This window comes from Cygnus olor, chromosome 1 (genome assembly GCF_009769625.2).
Source record: "Cygnus olor isolate bCygOlo1 chromosome 1, bCygOlo1.pri.v2, whole genome shotgun sequence".
In the NCBI taxonomy this organism is placed as follows: Eukaryota; Metazoa; Chordata; class Aves; order Anseriformes; family Anatidae; genus Cygnus; species Cygnus olor.
The window spans coordinates 1,256,413-1,279,985 of NC_049169.1; the positions used below are offsets into that span (position 1 = coordinate 1,256,413).

The following is a 23,573-nucleotide window of genomic DNA, read 5'->3' on the forward strand; positions in this document are numbered from 1 at the left end:
CGAGACTCGAGGACAGTCCCCTGGGGACGCGCAGAGCGTTCTGGGGCCAGGTCCTGTTCGTTTGGCCGCGTGCAGAATGGTGCCACAACACCCCCTGAGCTGGAAGGCAGTTAAAGACCTCGAGTAAAACTTCAGGGCAGGCTCATGAGGAACAGGGGATGTGTGTGTGGGCGAGGCTCTTGAGTTAGGACCCAAGGTGCAGCCCCTGCCACGAGGAGGAAGAGGAGGAAGAAGAAGAGGTGGTGGTGGGGAGCTCAGCAGGACCGAGGGCCCCGTGTTCCAGGTGCTTTGTCTCCGGGATGGAAGAGGAGGGATGCTTCGGGTCCATCTCCAGTCCTCACGTGTTGCTCCGGCTGCGGAGCAGCCACTCCTAGAAGGTGCAAGAGGTCTGCTCTTCCACGGGGGGATATTCCAAGGGCGACACGGCACAAATAGTCCCTTCGGCTGGCTCTGATAAGCTTGAAGCACAAGTAGCAGCTAATTCTTCAAGGCTAGAGTAGGAAATGGACTCTACGTGTGATCTTAGTAGTTGAAATAAGTGGGAAGTGGGGTTTCAGCTCCATGAAAGGTTCTTTGGTAAATCTCCGTGCGTCTGCCACGAACAAACCAGACGGAAGTTCAAGGAACAAGGAAGGAGGCTTTAAAGATGCAGAAAGGCAAGATGAGGAACATCTCCAGGTGCTTGTTATTGCTAATAGAAAAGAAGGGGAAAATCCCAGGGCTGGAACGAGCTGTCTGTATTACAGAGAAGTTGGCTGGAAGGACCCCCAGCGGTCATCTCGCCCCCCGTGTGCTTGCACGGGGTCGGGCGAGCCACGGCTGTGTCCAGCCAGCTCCCGGAGCCCTGGGAGGCTGGAGATCACCGCAGCCTCAGCCCATGACATGCTGTCCTCCTGTTTCTGCCGTTCCTGGAGCTTCCTCCAGGCAGACTGAGGCTGCAGTTGGACCCCCTGCCCCTTTGCCTCCTTTTCACCAGATTCAACGAGCCCACGTGGCCCTCCGTGTGGCCACTTGGTGTGGTTTTGGGTGTGCTTAGTAAGGATTGTCCTCCAAATTTCACAGTTTCTTTCTCTGCAAAAACTGATTCCAGGGACTGGGATTACCACCTTGACTTACTAATAATTAGGGAGCAGCCTTTGCTGTGCCGCTGTTTAAAATGCAGTAGGGTCTGGCACCTGAAATTGCACCTCTTAGTGGCTTGGCAGTACTTAAAACATTCGTAGGCATGGATGTTGGCTGTCTTAGAGCCGGGAAGGGATAACATTTGGGGAAGAGAGGCCACAGAGGAGCTGGCAAAGCCCACAGAGACGAGCGCGTGGAGGACTCAGGCGGTGCTTGAGTGATTACCTCTGGTGCGGTGTTGAAGCAGAGGTAAACGAGCCCAAGGAAGTCACTGTAGGTAAAGGCTGATTGGGGGGAAGTGGGCATCGTAAGAAGAAGGGGGGGATCCCAGGAGAGGCTGGTGGGAGCCGGGACATGCTCATGGAGAGCGCATCCATGGATGCGTGCAGCAGGTCCCCTGTGCCCCTCTGCTGCAGGCGCTTGGCTTTAGGGAGCATCTTCTTCAGCCTCTGACCTCTTTGTCTTCCTCCAGCTGCCTCCTACACAGACAGCTCCGACGATGAGACCTCCCCCCGTGACAAGCAGCAGAAGAACTCCAAAGGCAGCAGCGATTTCTGCGTGAAAAACATCAAGCAGGCGGAGTTCGGGCGCCGAGAGATCGAAATTGCTGAACAAGGTAAACGGGGCGGGCGCATTCCGCAGGCTCCTGGCTCTCTTGGGCTGTCTCGTGCAGCTCTTCCTTCCCCCAAACCCTTGTCTTTCAAGGCTTAGTGTCTTGGTTATGTCCTGACACCATTCCTGTTTGAGAGAGAGAACTTTTATGGGACTTTGTGGAGTTACACGGCACAACCATGGCACTCCTACCAGCTGTTTATTGGAGGACTACTGTACAGTCCAGTGTATTTTGTTAAAAACAGTGGAAAAGATGAAATCCATCGTATAAATTATCCAGTGGGTGACTTTGGTTTAGCGTGGTTGTCTCCAAAAGCCTGTCTCAGAGGCAGTGCGGCACTCAGATGGGTGGAGGGGCTGCGGGTCCCGAGTCCTCCTCTGTCTGAAGCTGGTGCTCCTCCGGCCTCGCTTGGCATTTGCAGGTTGAACTTTGGAAAAGATGATTCTACTAAATAGCTGGAAAAAAAACCTCACAGGGTGTTGGATTCTTTTCAGCTGTGTCGTGACTTCTTTGGTGCCTACGTTCAAGTCTTTTGCTTTTTTTGAAGCTGTCGCAGCCGTACAGCTTCGTAAGGGCCCTGGATATCTGGGCTAGAAGTACTGCTGGCAGTTTCTTACGTGCTCGTCCATCTGTGCTTTGCATTGATGGACTTCTTGTCATTTTGCCTTTCAGAAATGCCTGCGTTGATGGCTTTGAGGAAGAGAGCTCAGGGAGAGAAGCCGCTGGCTGGGGCCAAGATCGTGGGCTGCACGCACATCACAGCACAGACAGCCGTAAGATCCCCTCAATAAGCTCTGGGCTTTTTTCACCACTTATCTTTCAGTGTGGGACTATTTAAATGCTCTGGCAGGGGGCTGCTACGTGCTGTGACTGCCCGTTCCAGCTGAGAGACTAGAGACTACTTGTGCCCTGCAGCCCGATCCTCCCTCTGCCTAGTTCTGGGCAAAGACAGCCCTCTGCCAGCAGGGTTATAGGCAGGAATTCTTCACTGCTTGTCCTCTAAAACAGACCCCAGGAGGATAATACGGAGATATGGTCCCTGAGCCAGCAGAGCAGTGCCTTACACCAAGTGAAAATGGTCAATTTTGTGACCGTTTCTGGATAAACAGAGCCTGTGCTTAAAGGTGGTGCAATGTGTGAATCGATAAGGCACTGCTGCCAGTAATAATCACTAAGAAAATCAAGTTATCTTTATCATGTATGCAGGACAAAATGGCAGCTAGTAATTAGTACAGTTTTGCAATTCAAAACCTGTGGTTTCCCCTCCAAACGGGACAGGAGCGCTTTCTCCTGCCTGGATTTGGGACTTTGCTGAGTGAAACCTGATAATACACGTTGAAGTTCTAATTTACTTCATTCATTTTTAATCATAGAACAAAGAATTGCAAAATTCGTTTTCTGTATAACTCTCCAGCTACTGCAATGCTGCTTAAAACAGCTGCAGGTACCCTCCAGAAATTTTCCCAAGCAAAATCAGGTGTGTGTGCTGCTGGAATAGAAACAGTTGACACGTTGGCTTTGTGCAAGGCCACGTTATGGTTTGCATTGTTTTATTTTTTAAAATTTTATTCCAGGTCCTGATGGAGACCCTGGGTGCGCTGGGTGCCCAGTGCCGATGGGCTGCATGCAACATTTACTCTACTCTCAACGAAGTGGCTGCTGCCCTCGCCGAGAGCGGTAGGGAGCTTCACCCGCTTCGTTCATTCTAGTTTTGAAAAGGTTTCTTACTATCCCATCAGGTTTAGTTCATTTACATTCTCTTGTAGTTTTTTCCTCCTTTGAATTATTTTCCCTTTGGAATAACACCAGGGGAGAGTGAAATCTCCCCAGTGTGTTTCTCTCCATCTGTGAGTGTATGATGAGTGCAATTCCTGGTAAGCTGCACACATCAGCCCGTAATGGTTCACCAGGAGTGCTGCAGTTTTCTGTTTTCTAGGGTTACCAGTGCAAACTGCCAGCTTGAATTAGTCTGATGGAGTGGGAAACTTGTAGATCTGAGCAAAGGAGGGATATATCAAACCTCAAACTAAAACAATCTGGAGAAGAAATGGCTTTAGTCACAGAGATTTGCTTTTTTCCCCTATTTAAGCAGTGAAGGGAACTAAGCAAGACAAGATCAATCCCTTCTACTGGTCCAAATATTTCAGCCAGTTTCTCCAAAGTATAGAAGTAGGTAGGACAGGTGATAATGACGATGATGGTGCACATTATCAGCCGTGATATCAGATGTGAGTCTAAAAGTTACTTTGCTAAGAGAAACTACACTCGACTTCAGCTCTATAAAGACAGGGAATTCTTACATTTGAGTCACAACTTTGGCTAAAAGGGCTGAGAGAGGACTTTCTCGGGACAGAATTCACAAAACAGAAGCAGCTGACGTTGCTGCTCCCCTGGGAGATGCCTCAACTCAAATCCTGTTCCACCTGGGTAGGGCTGTGGGAGCCAGGAGACCCAGCAGAAGCCAAACAGCAGCTTGCCTCTTACCAGGTCTTGCTCGAACAAAAATTGCTCATGGGCCAGAACAAGGCTGAGTAACTTTCTAAGCCTTTGGGAAGGGTAAAGCTGGCTCCTGGCTCCTTGAGACCTGCTAAGGCTGAGGAGGTAGCACCCGTCTCCCTCTCTGGCAGGGTTCCCTGTCTTCGCCTGGAAGGGAGAATCCGAAGACGACTTCTGGTGGTGCATCGATCGCTGCGTCAATGTCGAAGGATGGCAGCCCAACATGGTGAGAGCTGACTGCAAAGAGGTGGCTCTGATCTGGAGCGCGGGAGGAGGGCTCACAACAGGGCTCAGTGCTGGTCTGCGTTGCCTCTTGAATTTAGACCCGACTGCTTGGTGCTAAGGCGGCAATTAGCCCCAAAGTGCTTTACAATTAACTGGTCTGTGCAATCAGACCTGCTGCTGCATCTGCAGGCGTGGGTGTTGCCGCCCAGTGAAGTTTTATTGAGCTGTTTTCTAAATAAGCATGAATACGTTTGTTGTAGGGAGTTTAGTTTGGTTTCAGGGTAGTTTGCTACGGTTTAAACCAAACTGATTTAATCCAGCCAGTAAAAACTGACTGCAGGTAAGGATGTTCTGGAGAGGCATTGCATCCATTTTACTGCGTCTGTTTAAATTCACAGCGTTGGTTGAGGGGCTTTTCTTGTCTAGGTTTTTGTTTCAAACCAAAACTAGAATTTGTGTGATTTCTGCACTTTGCTCTTACTGCACGGACACAAACATCCCTGCTTCGCTGGTTCGTCCTGCCCTTGTTTCTCGGGAGAACAGAGAACCTTGAGCTAGGTGAGCGGAATAATTTCCAGCAGTCAAGTTGCTGTTTTCATCCCGACAGGCTTTTAGCCTTGTAGCTTGTGATCTACTTCAGTCAAATAGTAATTAAAGGCAGTAGATGAGCACGTGTCTGCACTGTTTGTTGGCTCGTTTGAGGCGTTTTTGTTGTCCCTCCCAGTCTACTGCTGTTCACTCCTGGGCTGCCACCTTGAAAAAGAATTGTGAACGTCAAAAAGTCCACCCCCAAGCTAGGAGTCTAGACGTGGTGCTGTCTTTTTCTTCTTTTCGAGGAATAATTTCCCATCAAAAATGTCGGTAGCTGGCAAAGTAAACCTATGAGACTATGCATCTAGCACACTTGCTTTCCTAGGATCTGCTCAGAGCTCTTGGCTCTGCAACGTGTCTCCAGCTGTCGGTGTTTTCCGACCTGTTTCTGGTGAGCATAAAAACAGCTGGGTCTGAGCACAAAAATAACTGGCCCTGGGTCTGGCAGCTCCCAGAGATTCGTGTGCCTGATTTTAGAGGTCTGTGTTTTTAGAGACAAGAAATAGGAGACTGGACACCAAGTAAAGAGCAGGTGTGAAATCTTTTTTATGTGACTGTTTAAGACGAGAGGAGCTGGCAAACCTGGCCAAAACGCCAGGCAATATTTGCTGCTCTGGTCCTTCCGGTCTCAGGGCTGAGGCAAGACGGACCTACCCTGCTCTGTGCTGATGGCAGCGTTTCAGAAGGTGCCTCGTGTTCTGTTCTGGGCACTGAGCATTTCCCCAACAGCCTGAACCAAGGAGCTGCGTCCCCAGGTTGTAGGACTGAGCCTGCACTGCTGGTTTCTGCTCTGCTGCTCCTGGCAGCCTTTGCATAGATCTCTCCTCTCCTCTCCTCTCCTCTCCTCTCCTCTCCTCTCCTCTCCTCTCCTCTCCTCTCCTCTCCTCTCCTCTCCTCTCCTCTCCTCTCCTCTCCTCTCCTCTCCTCTCCTCTCCGTCCAAAAATCTCAATATTTGATGTTTGGGCTTCTGCAAAGTCCATGAGAAGAACTAAAGTCCCAACACCGAGTCTCCAAAGAAAGATCTGCTGCATTTTTTGATGCGAACAGCAGACCTTCAGGGCAGTGCTCTGTCTGGACAGGAGTGGCTCAGTTTTGTTTTTTGCTTTTTTGTTTTTTGTTTTTCCCTGAAAAACATTAAATCTGTAGGGCTGAGGGCTTGGCTCAGCATAAACTGAGCTGGGAGCTGCTGCCCCCGACCAGGCGGCCCTGCCATCTCCTCGCCTTTCAGCAGTAATTCTCTGTTGTTTTCAGCCCTGTGGTCGAGCTGATCCTGGCTAACTTTAATCAGCTTGGGTTTGGGGGGGATCAGCCGCGTGGAATCCACTGCTGCCACGACAGGGCTGGGAAGGGGATAGGGTGAGGCACTCGGCGTCGGGAGAATAAAATATCCTTCACCCCTCAAACAAATAAGGGCTTTTTTTCCCAGAAAAATAGGTGCCTGGGGAAAATGGAGATGAAAGCAGGGAGCCTGGGTGAAGCTGAGGAAGGCGCAGGGTGAGCACAGGGGCTTTGGTGGGGGCTGCTCCAGGAGGTGACCCCCAGCAGGACCCAGCCTCTGCGCTGCTTCGGGTTTCCATCTCCTGCCTCCCAGGAAAGAAGAAACCCCCAGCCCCCACGATTCCCTGAGCATTTTAGAAAGAGGATTATGCGCCCTATTAAATGGGGATTAATGAAATGAAGACATCCTGGGGGCTGGGCTGCTGAATTCCCAGCCCTGCGTGGCCCAGGGGAGCTTCTCAGCCTGCTCAGCGCTCGGCTGCCTCGGTTTCCCAGACTTTAGACGGGAGGTAAATCTGGGAATTCCCAGAAATTGAACAGAATTGGTGCTTTCCAAACATTTTGGAGGAGCAGCAGCCTCCTGCAGCGTTCATATTTCGGTGCAAGCTCCTGCAGCTCCGTTAGGGAGACGAAGGCTGCGAAGCAAGGAGATTGCTCCCTGCTTCTTCTGGAGTCGGGGTCCTCCCACCTCCCACCTTGCCATGGCTCTGCTGGGGACCCCGTGGGCCACCTGAGGCCACCGAGGTGCGGAGGACTCAGGGAAGAGCACGTGTGTAGGGGCTTTCTGTTTTTTCTTACATCCCTTCCTTTTTCTTGCCATAAGGCATCCCGGTGGGTTCCTGCAGCACAGGGGCTCTCCGAACCACCGCTGGGCATCGTTTAGAGCTCAGCACCCTCCCTGCGTTTGGCTGCGTGTTGAGATGCAGCAGGGGAGGGATGAAACACGACTTGTAGCTGAGTCACGACCTCGTGTCCGAAGTCGTGACCTGGTGTGTTTCCATCTGCAGTATCGCCCTGGATGGTTAAAACCAGCAGAGAATGGGCAAGCTCTTAGACATCTCTTTTCACTGAGATTTTTAGATTTCTGTGACCTGGTTGTTTTCACATCCGTCCTTATCAAGGCAGGTTTTCATAGGGCACCTTTCCTCATCTTCAGTGCTTTTATTAAAGCAGTAAGTCTCTGGCTTTGTCCCCTGCCCTGCAGCGTGTCGGTAGGAGGAGGTGGGTGGCTCAGGGCACTCGGGGCCCCATGAAGAACAGGTTTGTACCTCGGAGGCTGAGGTTTGAAGCCTGAGAAAATGGGCAGCGACCCAAAGCTGTCGTCTGAGCGTGGGTCAGTGTTATTTTTTTCTCTAGGGAACCTGCTCTGGCAGGGGGGTTGGACCCGAGGATCTCTTGAGGTCCCTTCCAACCCCTAGAATTTTGTGATTCTGTGATTTTCAACGCGCTGTTTCACAATGCAGCTACATGTCAGTTGGCATTAGTGCCTCCACCTCTCCATCCTCCTGCCTCCACCGTGAGCAGGCACGTTGGAAATCTGATGGCCCTGTGTGCTCCAGGGGCTTCTCTGCTCCTGGAAATGGAGGAGAGGAGCTGGCCCAGCAGCTTGCTGCATTTCCCCCGGTCTCCTGATAACCACCAAGGTCTGCAGCACTCCTGCTCTGGGTTATCAAACAGAGCAGTCCCACCTGAGCTGTCAGACCGGTGTCTGTGATGCCAAAACCTGGGCTTGATGAGGAGTGATTCGGGCTCACGATTCATCCTTTGTGTCTTTTTGGGGTCAGCAGGCCTTCTGGGTCTTCGGGGCGGTGACTTTGTGGTTGCCTTCATTACAGATCCTGGATGACGGAGGCGACCTCACGCACTGGATCTACAAGAAATACCCCAACATGTTTAAGAAGATCAAGGGGATAGTGGAGGAGAGCGTGACCGGTGTCCACAGGTAAGGGGCCAGGAGCACAGGGATGAGCAGACAAAGCCCCTTCTGCCTCGGGGCACCTCTAGCAAACCAGCCCAAGCTGCTCATTGCCACAGGCTGAATGTTGAGCCTCCGAATATGTGGTCTGTGGTTTTCCTTCGGCGTGGGAGGTGACTTGCTAGCAGGGTTAGTCCTACCACGGGTGACAGAAAACATGGGAGCGAGGAGAAGAGCAGCAGGCTCTGTTTTTGGCTTTATTTTTGCCCTGGGAGAGGCTCAGCTGTGGCTCTTAAAAGTGGCTGAGGGCTCGGAGGGAGGCGCGGGCGGCCCTCAAAAGAGGGAAACGAAATACCCGAAACGAGGAAGCGAATGATTTGGGTTTGTAGCCAGTGGGGTCAAGAAAAGGACCTGGTGGTATTTTCAGCACTGGGAATCGTTCCCGATTTGGGTAAAAGAGGTGTGCAAGAACAAAAGTGTGATAAAAATGGTTCCCTGTGTTCTTGTTCTGGGATCAGGGCTGTGTTCTGAAGATGTGCACATGCAGAGAGCGTGTGCCCCTGCCTCTGGGGGAGTTTCTGGGTATAGAAATGGGCGTAGAAATCACAGAATCAGAGAAACACAGAGTCACAGAACGGTTTGGGTTGGAAGGACCTCAAAGCCCATCCCATTCCAGCCCCTGCCATGAGCACGACGCCTCCCACCAGCCCCAGCTGCCCCCAGCCCCATCCAGCCCAGCCTTGGCCCGATGTCCCAGACCGAGGTGGGGAGGGAGGCTCCTCTAAGCAAGAAGGGGCAGAAACCTGGAAGGGGTCTGCAGGGACTGACCGAGGCAGCAGGTTCTCCTCCCCAAGGTCCGGAGCGGGGGGATGAATTTCAAGCCCTCTTTGCAGCAGTAGTGTTGCATTTCAGTTCATTTCTAGGGGGTTTGCTGGAGATGGAGCTGGGTCTGCTCGCTCCCACTGCTCTTGGCTGGCTGCATGTGGCCGTGAACCTCACCCTTCTGTGGCCACCTCTGTTTGCCTCAGAGCCGTAAGAAGTTGAGGAATTACAGGAGTTCCCATCATGTTATCTGAAGCAGGATTTGGGGGTTTTGTCCCTTCAGGGACATCAGAGGGAGGTCATAATGTCAGCAGCCCTGAGGCAGGCAGAGTTCAGAGCACCTTCTGTTTGACATCTTTATGAAATGCCTCTTGCCTGGCAGTGACACATTTCCTTCAGGAGGGGCGGGAAGCAGATAGAAATGTCTGTGGAAGGAAGGATGATGCTCCCTCCTCCTGAAATTAGGGCCCTGCCCAGCTCCTGCTGAGGGTTTAGCTTTGCCCCCCCGATGCGTGCCGCTGATTCTAGCGAAACGAGGACCTGGAGGACATGTGAGAGTTGAGCGAAGGGAAGTATTTTTCCACTGATCCTCCGTTTCTTGTGTTTCTGGCAGGCTGTACCAGTTGTCTAAAGCCGGGAAGCTCTGCGTGCCAGCCATGAACGTCAACGACTCGGTCACGAAGCAGAAGTTCGACAACCTGTACTGCTGCAGGGAGTCCATCCTGGACGGGTACGTGCCCGCTGCCCAGCCCGCAGGGTCGGGATGGGGATGGTGAACCTCGGGGGCCGCTCCACAGGATGGGGTCCCTGTGTCTCTCCTGCCTGCTGGTTTAGAACATTTTTGATCAAATGATGTTTTGGAGGAAATCAAAGGCCCTTTCTTAACTCTGGTCCATCCTATTCGTGGCATAGATGGGCATCTGCAAGGCTCGTGAAGTCAGAAGCTGTCCCTCTATCAGTCAGAAAGTGCCAGGAGTGGTTTGCACAACTATGTAAAGCACTGCAAACAAAAGCACGCCAGACAGCAAACTTTGAATTTTGTTCTCGCAGGAGAATGATCCCGCAGCAAAGCCTTGAGCAGGTCTAAAACTTTCATTTTTTTGAAAGCCCAATTCATTTTTTCAGCCCAGCCATGTTACGGATAGGGTGCATCACTTCAACTCTGCCTCTGCTCCTCTTTTTGTGGAAAGCAACCCTGCTCTTTTCCTCCGGTGTCTGGAAGACGTACTAAATGTTTTCTGAGCCGTAGTCATGTCCGGCACTCCGGAAAAAGCTTTTGGTGCCCTTGGGGAGCTCACCAAGCTTTGTGCTCTCAGGGTGCTGCCCTTCCTTGTGTGTAGGTGTCTCACATGCATTTTCCCTTCTCGGTGAGGGTGACTTCAGCTCTGCAGCGTCTCCTGTGCGAGGGCTTCAGCTGCAGAGTGGCTGCAGCACTCATCCCTTCCCCTTTTCCCGTGCAGTGTCAGGATGAAACCTTTCTGTGGCTGCGTCACATTTTTGTCTTCCTAGTCTCCTTTTCTTCACCCTCTCCTGTGTGTATACAAGAAGCCAAGAGAAAGGAAAGAGAAGAGGCTGTTGAAGACCAAGAATTTATCCCGTAACAGTTAAGTGCCCATAGCCTAGATGCGATTCTGAGGTTGTGTCCTTCAGCCGGGCGAAATAAGGAGGTGCAGCAGGTGGGACCGACAGGGCTGACGAAGGCTTTGTCCTCCTCTCCCACCCGGCTCCTTCTAAGGAGTATTCTAAAGCTGCTGGTCTTGAGATGCAGTGCAAAATGCTTGAAGTTGTGAGCTAGAGAGGGTGCAAATCTCAGTGGTCTTTTTTTTTCCTCTCTCCCTCTCTTTTTTCTTTATTTTTATGGAATTGTGTCCCTGCCCCCACCGCCAAAGTTTGCCAAAGCCAGGCGAGGTTAGGACGAGTTTTATTCCTGCAGTTCAGACAGGTGGACAAGTATATTTTGAATCCGGTGCTCCCAGCAGACAGGTAAGCCCAGATGCTAGAGCAGAATTGACTTTGCAGCCCTGTGATGCTGCTGAGGTGGAGAAAAGCTCGCTGCTCTGTGCCAGGCAGCTGCGGTACAGCGGAGGAACCCCCTGAGAAGTGTTCTCCATGAAGGCTGCCTCCTTCAAGAGAAACATGTCTTCATGTGGATAACTTGGTATGGCTTAAAGCCTAAATGACCTGCCTGCAGTTACTGGTTCCTTGCTGAAGTCAGAATGTCTCCTGCTCTGTCAGAGCTCACCTGGCAGTGCCGCTGCCCTCGATCGCCTTCCCCCTGAGTATCTCAGAGACCCAGAGCAGGCCTCGAGTTCATCACAAAACCCACTCCAACACCTCTTTCCTAAATCTTACATTAATAATAATTCATGGGATATTTAGTGGAGTGCCTCATCCATCATCTTGGCTTAGGAGTGGGTTTCCTGGTCGTCGTCATCCTGAGCAGGAGGAGTGAGGAGGGCTCGTGTTTGGGCACCTGCGTGTCCCGATGCTTTAAAACGTGTGTAAGTGCCATAGGAGCTCGCGCACCACCAAATACACTCCCCTGGATGATCCACTGCACTTGGGGTTTCTTCCCCACATTTCTGTTGTCCTAAAAGACCTCGTGTTGGGCTCAAGTCAGCCGTGCTGGTGGCTGGCCCTTCTGTGCCAAGGCCACAGGAGCCAGAACGTGGCACTGCAAGCAGCCAGCGGCCTCCTGCTCTTCCTGCCCTCAAAACTTGGAAAGTTCAACCAAAATCTCCCAGATTGGGACAATCTGAGAGGTGGAGCAGCATACAGGATCGTACCCAAGGGGCAACACGTCGCTGATCAAAGCAATACGGGGATAAGATCCTGATGAAGTCAGTCCCATCGTTAAGTCCCCTTCTCCCTGCATTATGGCTCTGGGGTCCCCGACTGTGGCTGAAGGCACCCAGGGCAGCCTCTGGCACGGGGGTCAGCCGCCTGGGGAAGGGTTGCCCCAAAATTTGAGGGTCTGGGGACGTTACGGTTCTTTAGCCGTGTATTCGCGTGCTGTTGGTGGATAAAAAAAGGTTGAAATCCTTAAACAAGCTTCTTCGTCGTGTCGGCTTCGGTCGTGGCGGGCGATGGGCTCCCCGAGGAGGAAGGCTGGGATTTGAGGTGCTCCGGGCCACGCACCTGAACGGGGCCAAGGCAGAGCTGAGCACAGGCCCCATTAAATCTGCCGGGGTCGTCGCCTAAATTCTCCTGGAAGTGGAAGGGAATTTCACCTTCCCTGCACTGCTAACCTATTTATGTGTGCTAAAAATAGCCCGCGATGTAGGGCACTCTTTGGGGGGAACCAGGAGGAAACCGAGTGGAAGGGAGAGCTTTATTTATAGAAAGCGCTGCGATTCTGGCAATAAATTACTGCTTGTCTGCTCCTTCTCTAGCTGTTTCTACGAGGTATTTTGGCTTTGAGAAAATGGAGAAAAAAACAAAAGTGTTTCTGGAAAGATTTTAGAGATTTCCGGAGCACCACCGAACCCAACAAAGAGGGATCCAAGCCCCAAATCCTTCCTCCTGGTGTCAGCTCCGCACTGGCAGCACCCACCCTCCCCAGAGGGAAAAGTCCCTTTGGAGGGACCCTGCGGGTCCCCTCCCTGCACCCAAATCGCTGCGGGGTCTCGCTGGGTCCGGGTGGAGGGCACAGCTCCTGCCGGGGGCAGCGACGTGTTCAACAGGAGCAGAATGAGGTCTTGGTGCCATCCTTCACATCATGGCCAAGTGGAAGGGGTCTTACTACGGGTCTTAACTGCTTTTTCCTTTTTCCCTAGCCTTAAGAGGACAACAGACATGATGTTTGGAGGGAAGCAGGTCGTGGTTTGTGGCTACGGGGAGGTAAGGGCTTTGTGCACCGCGTCCTGCGAAATCGGGGCGTCTTTTGCACGGCTTCACCCCGCGGGGCTTTTCTGTCCCCTGCGGCTGCTGCCGACTTCAGACCTGCTGGGAACAGCCCTGTCCTGGCAAAACTGAAGGTTTTCTTTCCGTGATGTCCAGTCCTCGGTATTAAACATACCAAATCTGAATCTTAAAGCATGAAATACCCTGAATATCTTTAATTACCAAAGCGCTCAGAGGTGGGGTTCTGCAGGCGTGCTGTGCAGCTGCAGCGTTGCATGCAGAAGGGTGGTCAAAAAAGAGAAATTAATCTTTTTTCATGAATTTACCGATGTGCTTTCACCCCCACGAGGAGGAATCCTCTCTGGAGGTGAGACTGGGATATTCCCCTGGGCAGTCCTTGCAGGGACCAGTTAACACCAGTTACGGGGGTTGCACTGGGGCTCTTTTTTTCCAAAAAGCTGAAATTGGGCATTTTTCTCCCTTCATTTGAAATGAGCCATGGAGCAACCTTTGGGCAGCTGTGGCCGATCCGAGGATTGCCCACTCCCCCGAGGCATTGGGATGCTAAAGCAATCACATTTTGGGGAAATCTTGGTGCTTTAGCCATAGCGCCGAGTTCCCCTGTGTGCTGCGCCGTGTGTGGAGTGTAAAGGTTAAGGCTGGTTAACCCCAGAGATTAAACCTTTAAGCCTCCTAACCAGAGCAAAGGTTGTGAGAGACTCTTAAACTTTCTCTGAGCTAAGTGTAATCTCCTGTTATCCTTCTTCTTTCTGGACACGAGGACATTTTTTGGGGAAAAAAGAGCTCTCGGGGACCAAAATGAGTGCCCCTTTTATATTTTTAGTGCCTCTTCTGGCTTAGCTGGCACCGGACTCAGCTCCTAGATTGCTCCAAATTTTGTGCATCGGGGAATTTTGTGCGCCCAGGAGCCGTGTGCATGCAACCGGAGCTGGCACGGGGCTTGCAGTGGTTCTGTCCCTTCCCCTTGGGCTGCAGAGGAGGTGCCCAGCACCTGAAAGGGAACATTTGGGATTTCTGCTCAGGGAAGGGCAGTGATGCTGCAGGGAGCTCTTGGTGTCTCACTTGTGCTCTTTCCCCCCCCAGGTAGGAAAGGGCTGCTGCGCGGCGCTGAAGGCCATGGGCTCCATCGTGTACGTGACTGAGATCGATCCCATCTGCGCCCTGCAGGCCTGGTAAGCGCTCGCGGTGCGCCCAGCATCTTCTTCAGGCTTTTTTTCAGGAAAACCGTGCCCAGAAACCCCTCGGCCACGGTGCTTCCCTGGTGGGGGGCCAGCGGGGGGCTTCTCAGCACGCTCGGGGGGCTCTCAGCTCCCTCCTGCAGCCGGGAGAGGGCTCCTGCACTCAGCATCACCCCATTTTGGCACGGAGCATCTCGGTTCTGTGGTCGCCCACCCTCGCCAGCCCCCCATGTTAAATGCTGGAGAAAGCCACGCGTCTGTCCCCTGGCACGGGCAGCTTGCAGTCCCACCGGCCTCACCTCCTGCAGGGAAAAGTCAGCTCGGTGCCACCACGCTGCTCCTGCTCCTGCCCCATGCTCCTGCCCCACGGTGGGAGCATGAGCCCCGATTAATTAGCGGCACTAATCAACTGGCGGGTCAGCCTGTGTGCTTTGCAGCCTCCCTGAGTCTGCAGGAGCCCCACGGGGGCAGCTGAGCTGCATCCAGCACCCACTGAGCCACATCCTGCACCCTCTGAGCCACATCCAGCACCCGCTGAGCCACATCCAGCACCCGCTGAGCCACATCCTGCACCCTCTGAGCCTCATCCAGCACCCGCTGCCCTCTGCCAAGGGGCTCCCCTCCGGCACCCACACGTGGAGTTCTGCACAAGGTGAAACCACGCAGCCCCTTTTAAAGGGAGTTTGCAGTGGGGAGGACAGCAACCGGGACGTCCTGAGAGATCCAGCAGGAAAAAAGAAAAAAAAAAAAAAAAGAAAAAACAACACTTTTTTTTTTATAGTAACTGTGATTTTGCAGCTTGTGAGAGTCACAGAAATAAACTCCCGGGAGGACTGTCAAAAAAGTCCTAAAAAATCCTGCCCTTGTTATCAGATGCGCTGAACACACCTTTCTCGGCGAGGTTTGGGCAGACTTGCTGAGAGCTCAGCACCTCTAAATATCACGTAGGTGCCTAAATAGAGATTTGTGAAGTTAATGAGAGACATCTGAGGGTTTGGGGTGGCTCGTTTTTTTTTGTAAGACGATCTAAATCCGGATCAGGAAGGATTCTGCAGGAGGAGAGTTTATCTGCACGTTCTGGATGTGCTTTGCAGGAGCAGCAGCTTTAAAAAAAGCTGTCTCAGTCCAAAATTGAGATTTTTTTCCATGCAGAGTCCTCGGCAGAAAACGTGAAACCCCCCAAAACACTTTTCAAAAGTCACTTCTTGCACAACAGACCCCAATTCCAGAAGCAATCCTGATGGCTCGGGGTACGTGTGTGTCCCTCAGCACACTGCATTGCTGTTTGCAGCCTCTGGCCTTAGTTAAAACGAGTATCTGAGAGTCACTTGAGGTTTTTTCTATTTTTGGCTCATTTTTGCTCCTTCTCACACCCTGTATTTTTTCCCCTCCCAGCATGGACGGATTCCGGCTCGTGAAACTCAACGAAGTCATCAGACAGGTTGACATCGTCATCACCTGCACAGGTACGCGGTGCCGGGGGCAGGCGGACGGGTACCCGAATTTTGGGTCCATCATTTTCCAAAGGAAAGGGCAAAACCACGGGGAAGGTCACGGGTGATGTGCCCCTGCCCGTGGCAGTATGGGAACGGGCTCGTCACGTCACTCCTGCTTTTGCATTTCATAATATTTATTAACAATATTGCCATTTATCATTGATACTGCCATTTATTACTGATACTGCCATTTATTACTGATAGTGCCATTTATTACCAATGCTGCCATTTATTATTGATAATGCCATTTATCAGTGATATCGCCATTTATTGCCAATACTGCCATTTATTACCAATATTGCCGGTTACTACCAATGCTGCCATTTATTTCTGATATTACCATTTCTGACCGATATTGCCATTTCTGACTGATGTTGCCATTTATTACCAATATTGCCATTTATCATGGATTTTGCCATTTCTGACCGATACTGCCATTTCTGACCGATATTGCCATTTCTGACCAGTATTGTCATTTCTGACCGATATTGCTATTTATGACCAATACTGCCATTTCTGACTGCTATTGCCATTTCTTACCAATATTGCCATTTATGACCGACATTGCCATTTATTACCAATATTGCCATTTCTGACCGATGTTGCTGCCTTACAGGCAACAAGAACGTGGTGACCAGGGAGCACCTGGACCGGATGAAGAACAGCTGCATCGTCTGCAACATGGGGCACTCCAACACGGAGATCGACGTGGTGAGCACGGGGTGAAGGTGGTGCTTTCAGAGCCCTCTGGCCCCGGTGTGTGACCAGTGCCCCTTTAGCAAGCACCCTAGAGGAGGTGAAATAATCCATACCCCCACAGCAGCCTCATCCCTTCCCCTTGAGAGGCAGTGGATCCCCTCCTCCAGCCGGTGCCTCTCCTTCCCTGCTGGTACACCGTTAGGACCCAGCCTGGTTCAGCCTGGTGCGGCTCGGCACGCTCAGCCCGCTCGCTGCACCGAAATCTGCTCAGCTCTTATTAGAGGGGGACAGAAAATCAGGGGAACCTTGTCTGAAGGGAATTGCTTTGCCAAAGCTCCGTGTTTAAAGCCGTTTTCTGTGCGGCTGAACCCACCTCGCTGGGAAGAAGTGACCGTGGCCGTGTACGGTTCAGCTGGTGACCCTAAATCCTTCTCAGCCAGAAGAGCTCAAACGACCGTTGTCGCTGGAGCACCCTAACCGTAAAAAACATTTTCAGGTTATGATTCATAAAGGTTTCATCGGTCTGGGACTGTGACCGGGCCCAAAGGAAACTAGAATAATGTCGGCGAGTTGCTTCCTCTTTTCCTTCCTCTTCTGTAGCTTCTCTTTTCTGCTCTCTGGCCTGGGCTTTAACTGTTCTAACGCCGTGTTTCAGGCAAGCCTGCGCACACCGGAGCTGACCTGGGAGAGGGTGAGGTCCCAGGTGGACCACGTCATCTGGCCAGACGGGAAAAGAATAGTCCTCCTGGCGGAGGTGAGTTGCACGCAGAGGGAATGAGACTGCCCTCCTCCTGGGGACGGAGAAAAGCAGGGCTGGGCACAGCGTGGAACCAAAACACTTCCAAAAATCACCTCCTGGGGCTCAGCACTCAGCAGTCCCTCTGCTAGAAAGGGTTGGTTTCACCCTGGTTTGGCTGAGGAGTTGCAGAAAAGCTCCTCTGTTTTTCCATATCCCACCCCAGCAGCATCCCCTGCAGGGTATTTCATCTGATTTTCCCTTCTGGATCGTTTTACTGAGTTACAGGGCCAACTGATACCTTGGGATCCAAGCACACGGATAAACGTTGCTTCATCATCCCAGAAGGGAGGCCTTTCCCCTTCTGTATGAAAGGCTGCAGGCTGGTGTTGGCACCAGGCAGGGATAACAGCAGATTTTTGCTCCCCAGGGCCGCCTGCTGAACCTGAGCTGCTCCACCGTCCCCACCTTCGTGCTCTCCATCACTGCCACCACGCAGGTGAGCGGGGTTCGGGCCGCGTCTCGCTCCGTGGCGGGCTGCGGTTACTCACCAAGGGGTCTTCTCCACCCAGGCTCTGGCTTTGATAGAGCTGTACAACGCTCCCGAGGGCCGCTACAAGCAAGATGTCTACTTGCTGCCTAAGAAGATGGGTAAACCTTGCTTCCTCTTTCGTTTCTTTTTCCAACTGAGACCGAACAGACGGGAGGCTCTGCCAGGCTGGGCTGGCAGCAGCGGGGCGTCGCAGCCCCCTGGGCTCTCCTGTTCACCTCCCTGCCGAGCTCGGGGTCTTCCAGCAAGCTCCTCCCGCTGGGTCCTGGCTCTTTTCGGAGCTGGACGCGTTGTTTCCCTGCCCCACCTAGGGGAAGCAGGCTGCCACGCTTGGCTCACCGCCGGCGCACGCCCGTGCTGATTCAGGAGATTTTCGTGCAGGGCTTCTGCCCGCAGAGCTCCCTTAGGTGGCCGTGAGGACACGTGGTCCCTGCCAGCAGCTCTGCCAGCAGGACCCCACCGAGCACACAGCTATACGGACCACGCTTTTGCTGCAGAACCGGTCTTTTTTGGCTTAATTGTGTTTTTTTTGGGACCGGGTGCAGCTTGTCCCTAGGTTGGGTATAAGTTAGGTGTCTCCTGTAGGGCATCCAGGCAGCGGGAAAGCCTGCTGTGTTCATCATGGTGGAGCTCGTAGGGGACCACAGCTCTCGTTTCAAAACTGAACTCCAGCCTCATGGCAGCACGTCTGCTGTTTGCTCAGAGGCACTGGAGCTGGGTTTGGGCACCTCAACTTGACTCCTTCAGACCCAGACTTGGACGTTGGCTGCCACCCGAAATACAGCTCGGTGTGGTGCCAGCGTGCTCAGCCCCTCAGTCTCCTAAAATTCCAGCAGTGGGATAAGACACTGATAAGACACTGAGCGCTGTACAGATAGCAGCGGGCTCCCTTTGCTGTGCCCAAGGTCTTGGGGAGAAGAGCTTCTGTCCTGGGTGCCAAGAACTGGGGGCAGGGAGTGAGCGGCTGGCCCGGGGGTTTGGGTTTTATTCAGTAGGGGAAAAGCCAGGCTGTAATGTAGGTGGGTTTCCAGATGCAGCCGTCGATGCTGAGACACAGGAGGATGGATGGGGCAAGCACCTGGGACCTGCTACCACGTCCCAAGGGCTCGGCTGCTGCATGGGGTCAGGACCATGCTTCTGCCAGGGCTTGGGGACGCAGCAGAGGCCAGGACTGAGGCCACAGCGTGCTGCTTCCCCCAGCGTGCTGCTTTTCGCCCTTCGTGCTGCCCCTTTCACCCCTTTTTGCTGCCCCTTTCGCCCTTTGTGCTTTCGAGAGCAGCAGGCGGGCGCTTGCCGCTCCCCCCCACTAATTTCCCAAGGCTTGAAATGGTTTCAGACGAATACGTGGCGAGCCTCCACCTCCCGACGTTCGACGCGCACCTGACAGAGCTCACCGACGAGCAAGCCAAGTACCTGGGGCTGAACAAGAACGGGCCCTTCAAACCCAACTACTACAGGTGCCGCTCGCTCCAACGCCGCGTTTCATCCGCAGCGAGCCCGCGGGGCGGCCGCGGGGACTGGGTTGGGACCGCGGTGTCCGAATGAGGGGGGACGATGGGATTAAGGATTTAATCCCGCTGGGAGGGCGTGGGCTTTCTGGTAAATCCCCTTACGGGACAGGGACGGCGCGGTTTGAGCCGACGCAGGGCGCTCATCAGGACGCGAGCCCCTGGTGTCTGGCAGCAGCTGTCGCCCGGACGGGGCGAAGCTCAGCGCAGTGCCCTCGGCCAACTCAGATAGCAGCTTTATTTATACAGCTTGACGAGCACGGGCTGGCACGGGGCAGCGTTTGAGCTCGCAGGCAAGCCTGGGCTGGCCCACAAAAAAATAATAATTTCTATCTGAGCCCCTTCTCCTTCCAGGCTCCAGATTCGGGGTGTCTTTGTGGCCAACCAGGCAATTCACGTTCTGCTGTGACAGCTTTGCACACACGCAGACCAGGCTGGGGACTGGAGCCCTGATGTTTTTGTGCAGGAAAAGGCATTTTCTTGGCACAGCACCGGGCGTTCAGGTCTGCAGTGCCCACGGGAGAGCAGTGCTGTACCGAAGCACTCCACTTCTTGGGGTTTAGCGTGTTTTCCCAGATCCCGACCATTTTTCCTGCCCTGTGCTGTGTACAAACAAACCTTCAGTGCTGCGTCCTGCCTTGCCAGCACTGCGGGGAGCTTCCCACGGGATTTGCCTTTGCCCTGGTCCAGGGCCGTGCTGCAGCCCCGACCCTGCGGGCAGCACCGGGTGGCGCGGTGCCCACGCCGCGGGGCCGGGACGTGCGCGACAGCTGCAGCCGCAGAAACCCAAGCCGCCAGCGCAGCGTCAGCTTTTCCAAAGCTCCCTGGCCTGACGCTCGGGGCTGGGGGCGAGAGGAGATCTCCAGGTGCACGCACAGCCTCTTTTTCCAGATATAAAGGGGCCGTTGGACTCCTGCTACCTGTGGCTTCAGTTGTGGTGGGGATTTTCTCCCTGCAGTTCCCAGCCGGAGAGCCTTGGAGCTCCCACTGGCCTGCGCCTCTCTCCAGTTTCTTTTGATAACCTCAGCTGGTTTGAGCAAGGCTCGGGTGCTGAAGGCATTTGCACCTTCCCTGCATCTCCCCCACTTCCTGAGCTGGTGCCACCGCAAACCCATGGCCCTCGTGTCCCCATCATTTGGGCGCTGCTGAATTTTGCCCTTCCTGCATCCGAAGCGAGAGGCAGAGCCAAAGCACCCGGCAGCAAGGGCAGGCGGCTAAATATAATGCGGTATTTGTGGGGGAGGAGGAGAGGACCGGGTCCCTTCCTACATCACTTCTGTTCTTGGTGTCCACCCCCCTGAAACACGCGGTCTTTGCTGGGGGGAGCGTGCCATGAGGTTTGCGCAGTGCCGGGCTAAAACCTCGCTTTCTCTTCCCTTCCCCAGGTATTAAAGTTCCTGCTGCCGTAGCCAGAATCGTAAGGAACAAGAACCCAAGTCTTTTCTCAACTACTGTACAGGATGAAACAGTGCAAGCTTCCTAAGTTAGAGCCGGGCTTGCTCATGTAGTAGACAGTGTGTTAGGTTATTTATTTATTAAATTAGAATACTGTACATGCGGCCTCTGCCACTGGTGTTTGTACTGCCACAGGACTGGGAGACGGTTGATTCCTTTCCGTTTGTTTCATTTTTCTCTTTCGGTTGTTCTTTTCCGGGGCTGGGAGGATGGGGAGCGAGTGCTGCGGGGCGAGGAAGAAGCTGCTGGAGCCGATTTGCTGCAGGGCACCGCACGCCGTCCGCTGTCACCGCTGCTCCGACGCGTGCAGGCAGAGGGGAGGTGGAGGCTGCGCCCTGCTTCTGGTCCCGGCCGCTTCTTCCAGCAGAGTGCAATCCCCAGCAGCTGCAGGGACTGGAGAGGACATGCAGGGCAGGAGAGTGCTGGGACTTCATCTCCCATGCTGTTTGAAATGCAGTGAAAAAACGTGTCTGTTCTGCATGCTGCTGATGGGCTGGTGGAGGAGCAGCGAACTGACCGGCGACCGCTGGGGAAACCGCTCGGAAATCTGCTCAGCTGCCCCCGGGACAGATCTGCCAGCGCCTCGGTGAACTTCGCCTTCGCTCTGCTGAAAGCTGTAAGGAAGGGTCCGAGCCCTGCCCCGAGGATGTGTCAGGAGCCGGCAGCAGAGCGGTGCCAGGTCCGGCAGCCCCCCGAAGACGTGGAGGTGGTGGCCCGGATGCAGCCCTGCTCCCCGCCGAGCCGCTCCGCGGCGTTGTCCTGCTGCTTCCATTCCGAGTGCCAACCTTTTGCCGTGCAACCAAAGCTATTTTCCTCGTGGGGCCTTGCACCGCCACTGACGGGTGCTGCTCACGCTTCTCCGAAATGCAGCCAGAGCGCGCCAGGTCTCAGTCCTCCCTGGGAGTCTTTGGAGTCTGATTTTCTGGTAATATTTGTCCATTATCGTGATAAATCAGGAAATCCCCTTCGAGTGTAGGAGATGTACTCCGGAGTAATCCCCACCCCGATTCTGTGCACGGGGCAGAGGGTTGCAAGCAGAGCTCAGAATCACAAAAACCCTTCAGTGGCATCAAATCTTGATGTCTTAGAGTCGACGGACAGCAAATTCGGCACCGCTGCCTGTCGGAGCCCTGGACGTCCTGCCCCAACGCTGCGACCAGCACTGCGCTCCCCAGGCGCGTCTCACCGGTGTCGCTTACGGCTCACCCCAAGAACGTGGCCCTTGTAAAGTGAATTTGCTGACCTTGGGAGCACAAAAGCCTTTCGTTTATCCTGTGGTTGCTGCTTCGGTGCCCGAGTCCCCCATGAGATCCTCGTTTTGTCCTCGCGGGCTTCGTGAAGACTCCCCTGAGGCAGCTCGTTCACGCACAAGGAAGGAGAAGCCGTGGCACCGCGGTCCCCTGCGGCCACGTCCTCCGCACAGCTCCTGGCGGCGAGGCCTCGCTCAGCTTCTCCGCAAGGTGCTCGCCTCCAGGGCAGGCTTTCTCCTTCACTTTCTTATTCCGAGTTTCTCTGAAATTTGTCAAAACGAGAGAAGCGAGGGACGCGTCGTGGACCAGTCGCTAACCACGAACTCGAAATTCTCTCTACTCGCAACTCTTATCCAGATCCAAAATTCTGGGAAGAGTGCACCGAGCTGCTGCAGATTTTGTGGTCGGGTCTTTCCCAGGGCTGGGACGGTGGCAGCCCGCCCCGCAACCCAGGGCTCTGCTGTACCCCATAGCCCAAAAATCCCGCTCCCAGCCCGGCGTGCCCAGGGTGCTCGTGATGCCTTCGCCTCGCACGACGGCAGCAATGCTTTAATTCCCTCGGGGATGGCGGCTGCAGGGTCGTGCTGAGCATCCTTCGGGTCCCCGACGCAGCCGATTCTGCCCCGAGGAAGCTCGCCCGCCGCCGTCCGTCGCTTGCGCAGCACGTGGTGGTGCTGGCCTTGTCTGCCAAGTCGCTCGTGCCGATTTTTTAAGCCCGATTTATCTTCCAGGTAGATAGGAGAAAATAAATAAGTGAAAATCGCCCCACCTGGCTTTTCTCCCCCTCGATTTTTAAAGCTCTTCTCCATGTCGTTCCGCTTCTGTAAGCTTTTTCGCTTGCTTGGCTTTTCCTAATCAATCTGGAATCATATTCTGTGATCATCTCTAAATTAAACGTGTAATGGGTTTGGGTTTTGGTTTCTCTCTCTTTTTTTTTTTTTTTTAATGTAACACATTTTTAAAGAATTAGGAAAAGGAGATTTAGGTAACACCAGCAAAATTGTATAAGGAAAATAATTCTGTTCTGAACTTCACAGCGAGACAAAACGGTCATCAGCCTGCAGTGGGGAAACGAAAACTTTGCAATCGTAACATTTTCAAAAGGATGTTTTAAATATTAATGTATGAGTGATTGTATTAGATCAGCAATAAAGACTCTGTAATCTCAAAACACAAATAAAACATTGGAAAAACGAGCTTCTCCGAGCGTGTTTCGGGGTGGCTGCGGCGGGCGGTGACTTCTGTCCCTCGTCCCAGCTGTGGGAGCAAGAAATGTCCCAAATCTGGGACATGGGGGGGGGGGGGGGGAGGGAGGGGGACGGGGCTGCCGTCCTTGGGGCTGCGTGTCCTTGGGGGCGGCTGAGATGTTGTGGCCCCGGGGACTGTTGTGGCTCCTGCGCTGGCCTTGCAGCGGGCACGGGGCCATCCCGTTATCACCGCTGCTCCCGTTCCATCGCCTCCCGCTGCCGAAGAGCAAAAGTCCAGATACCATGGGGCCGGAGCAGGCGCCGATGCCAGGCTTCATCTTTTCCGGCCGCGAAGCCACACGGGGTGCTGGGTGCTGGGTGCCTGGTGCTGGGTGCTGGGTGCAGCCGGCGTTTGCTGAGTCGCCCCTAAAGCCCCTAGTCGCCCCTAAAAGCAACCACCCGCACTGGGGGATCCAGGGGGGGACCGGGGGGAACTCCCCTCCCCCCACCCCCCCAGCCCTCGTTTCCAGCCCACCCCTGGCAGACGCCCGTACCCCTAATGGTGGAAATGGGGGTGCTGGCAGCCC

At 53.7% G+C, this 23,573-nt stretch overlaps 1 protein-coding gene across 1 annotated transcript in view; it reads left to right on the forward strand.

The window, feature by feature from the left end:
- The window catches only part of AHCYL2 (adenosylhomocysteinase like 2), a 78,437-nt gene extending 55,442 nt beyond the window's left edge, over positions 1-22,995 (forward strand). The window contains exons 3-17 of the mRNA XM_040545308.1: positions 1,595-1,738; positions 2,408-2,508; positions 3,310-3,412; positions 4,363-4,457; positions 8,162-8,268; positions 9,677-9,793; positions 12,840-12,903; positions 14,011-14,099; positions 15,501-15,571; positions 16,218-16,312; positions 16,956-17,054; positions 17,467-17,535; positions 17,609-17,687; positions 18,923-19,043; positions 20,480-22,995. Of these exons, the coding sequence (XP_040401242.1) occupies positions 1,595-1,738; positions 2,408-2,508; positions 3,310-3,412; positions 4,363-4,457; positions 8,162-8,268; positions 9,677-9,793; positions 12,840-12,903; positions 14,011-14,099; positions 15,501-15,571; positions 16,218-16,312; positions 16,956-17,054; positions 17,467-17,535; positions 17,609-17,687; positions 18,923-19,043; positions 20,480-20,486 (1,361 nt within the window). The 3' untranslated portion in view covers positions 20,487-22,995. The remainder of the gene's footprint in view (positions 1-1,594; positions 1,739-2,407; positions 2,509-3,309; positions 3,413-4,362; positions 4,458-8,161; positions 8,269-9,676; positions 9,794-12,839; positions 12,904-14,010; positions 14,100-15,500; positions 15,572-16,217; positions 16,313-16,955; positions 17,055-17,466; positions 17,536-17,608; positions 17,688-18,922; positions 19,044-20,479) is intronic.
- Positions 22,996-23,573: the final 578 nt, after the last annotated feature.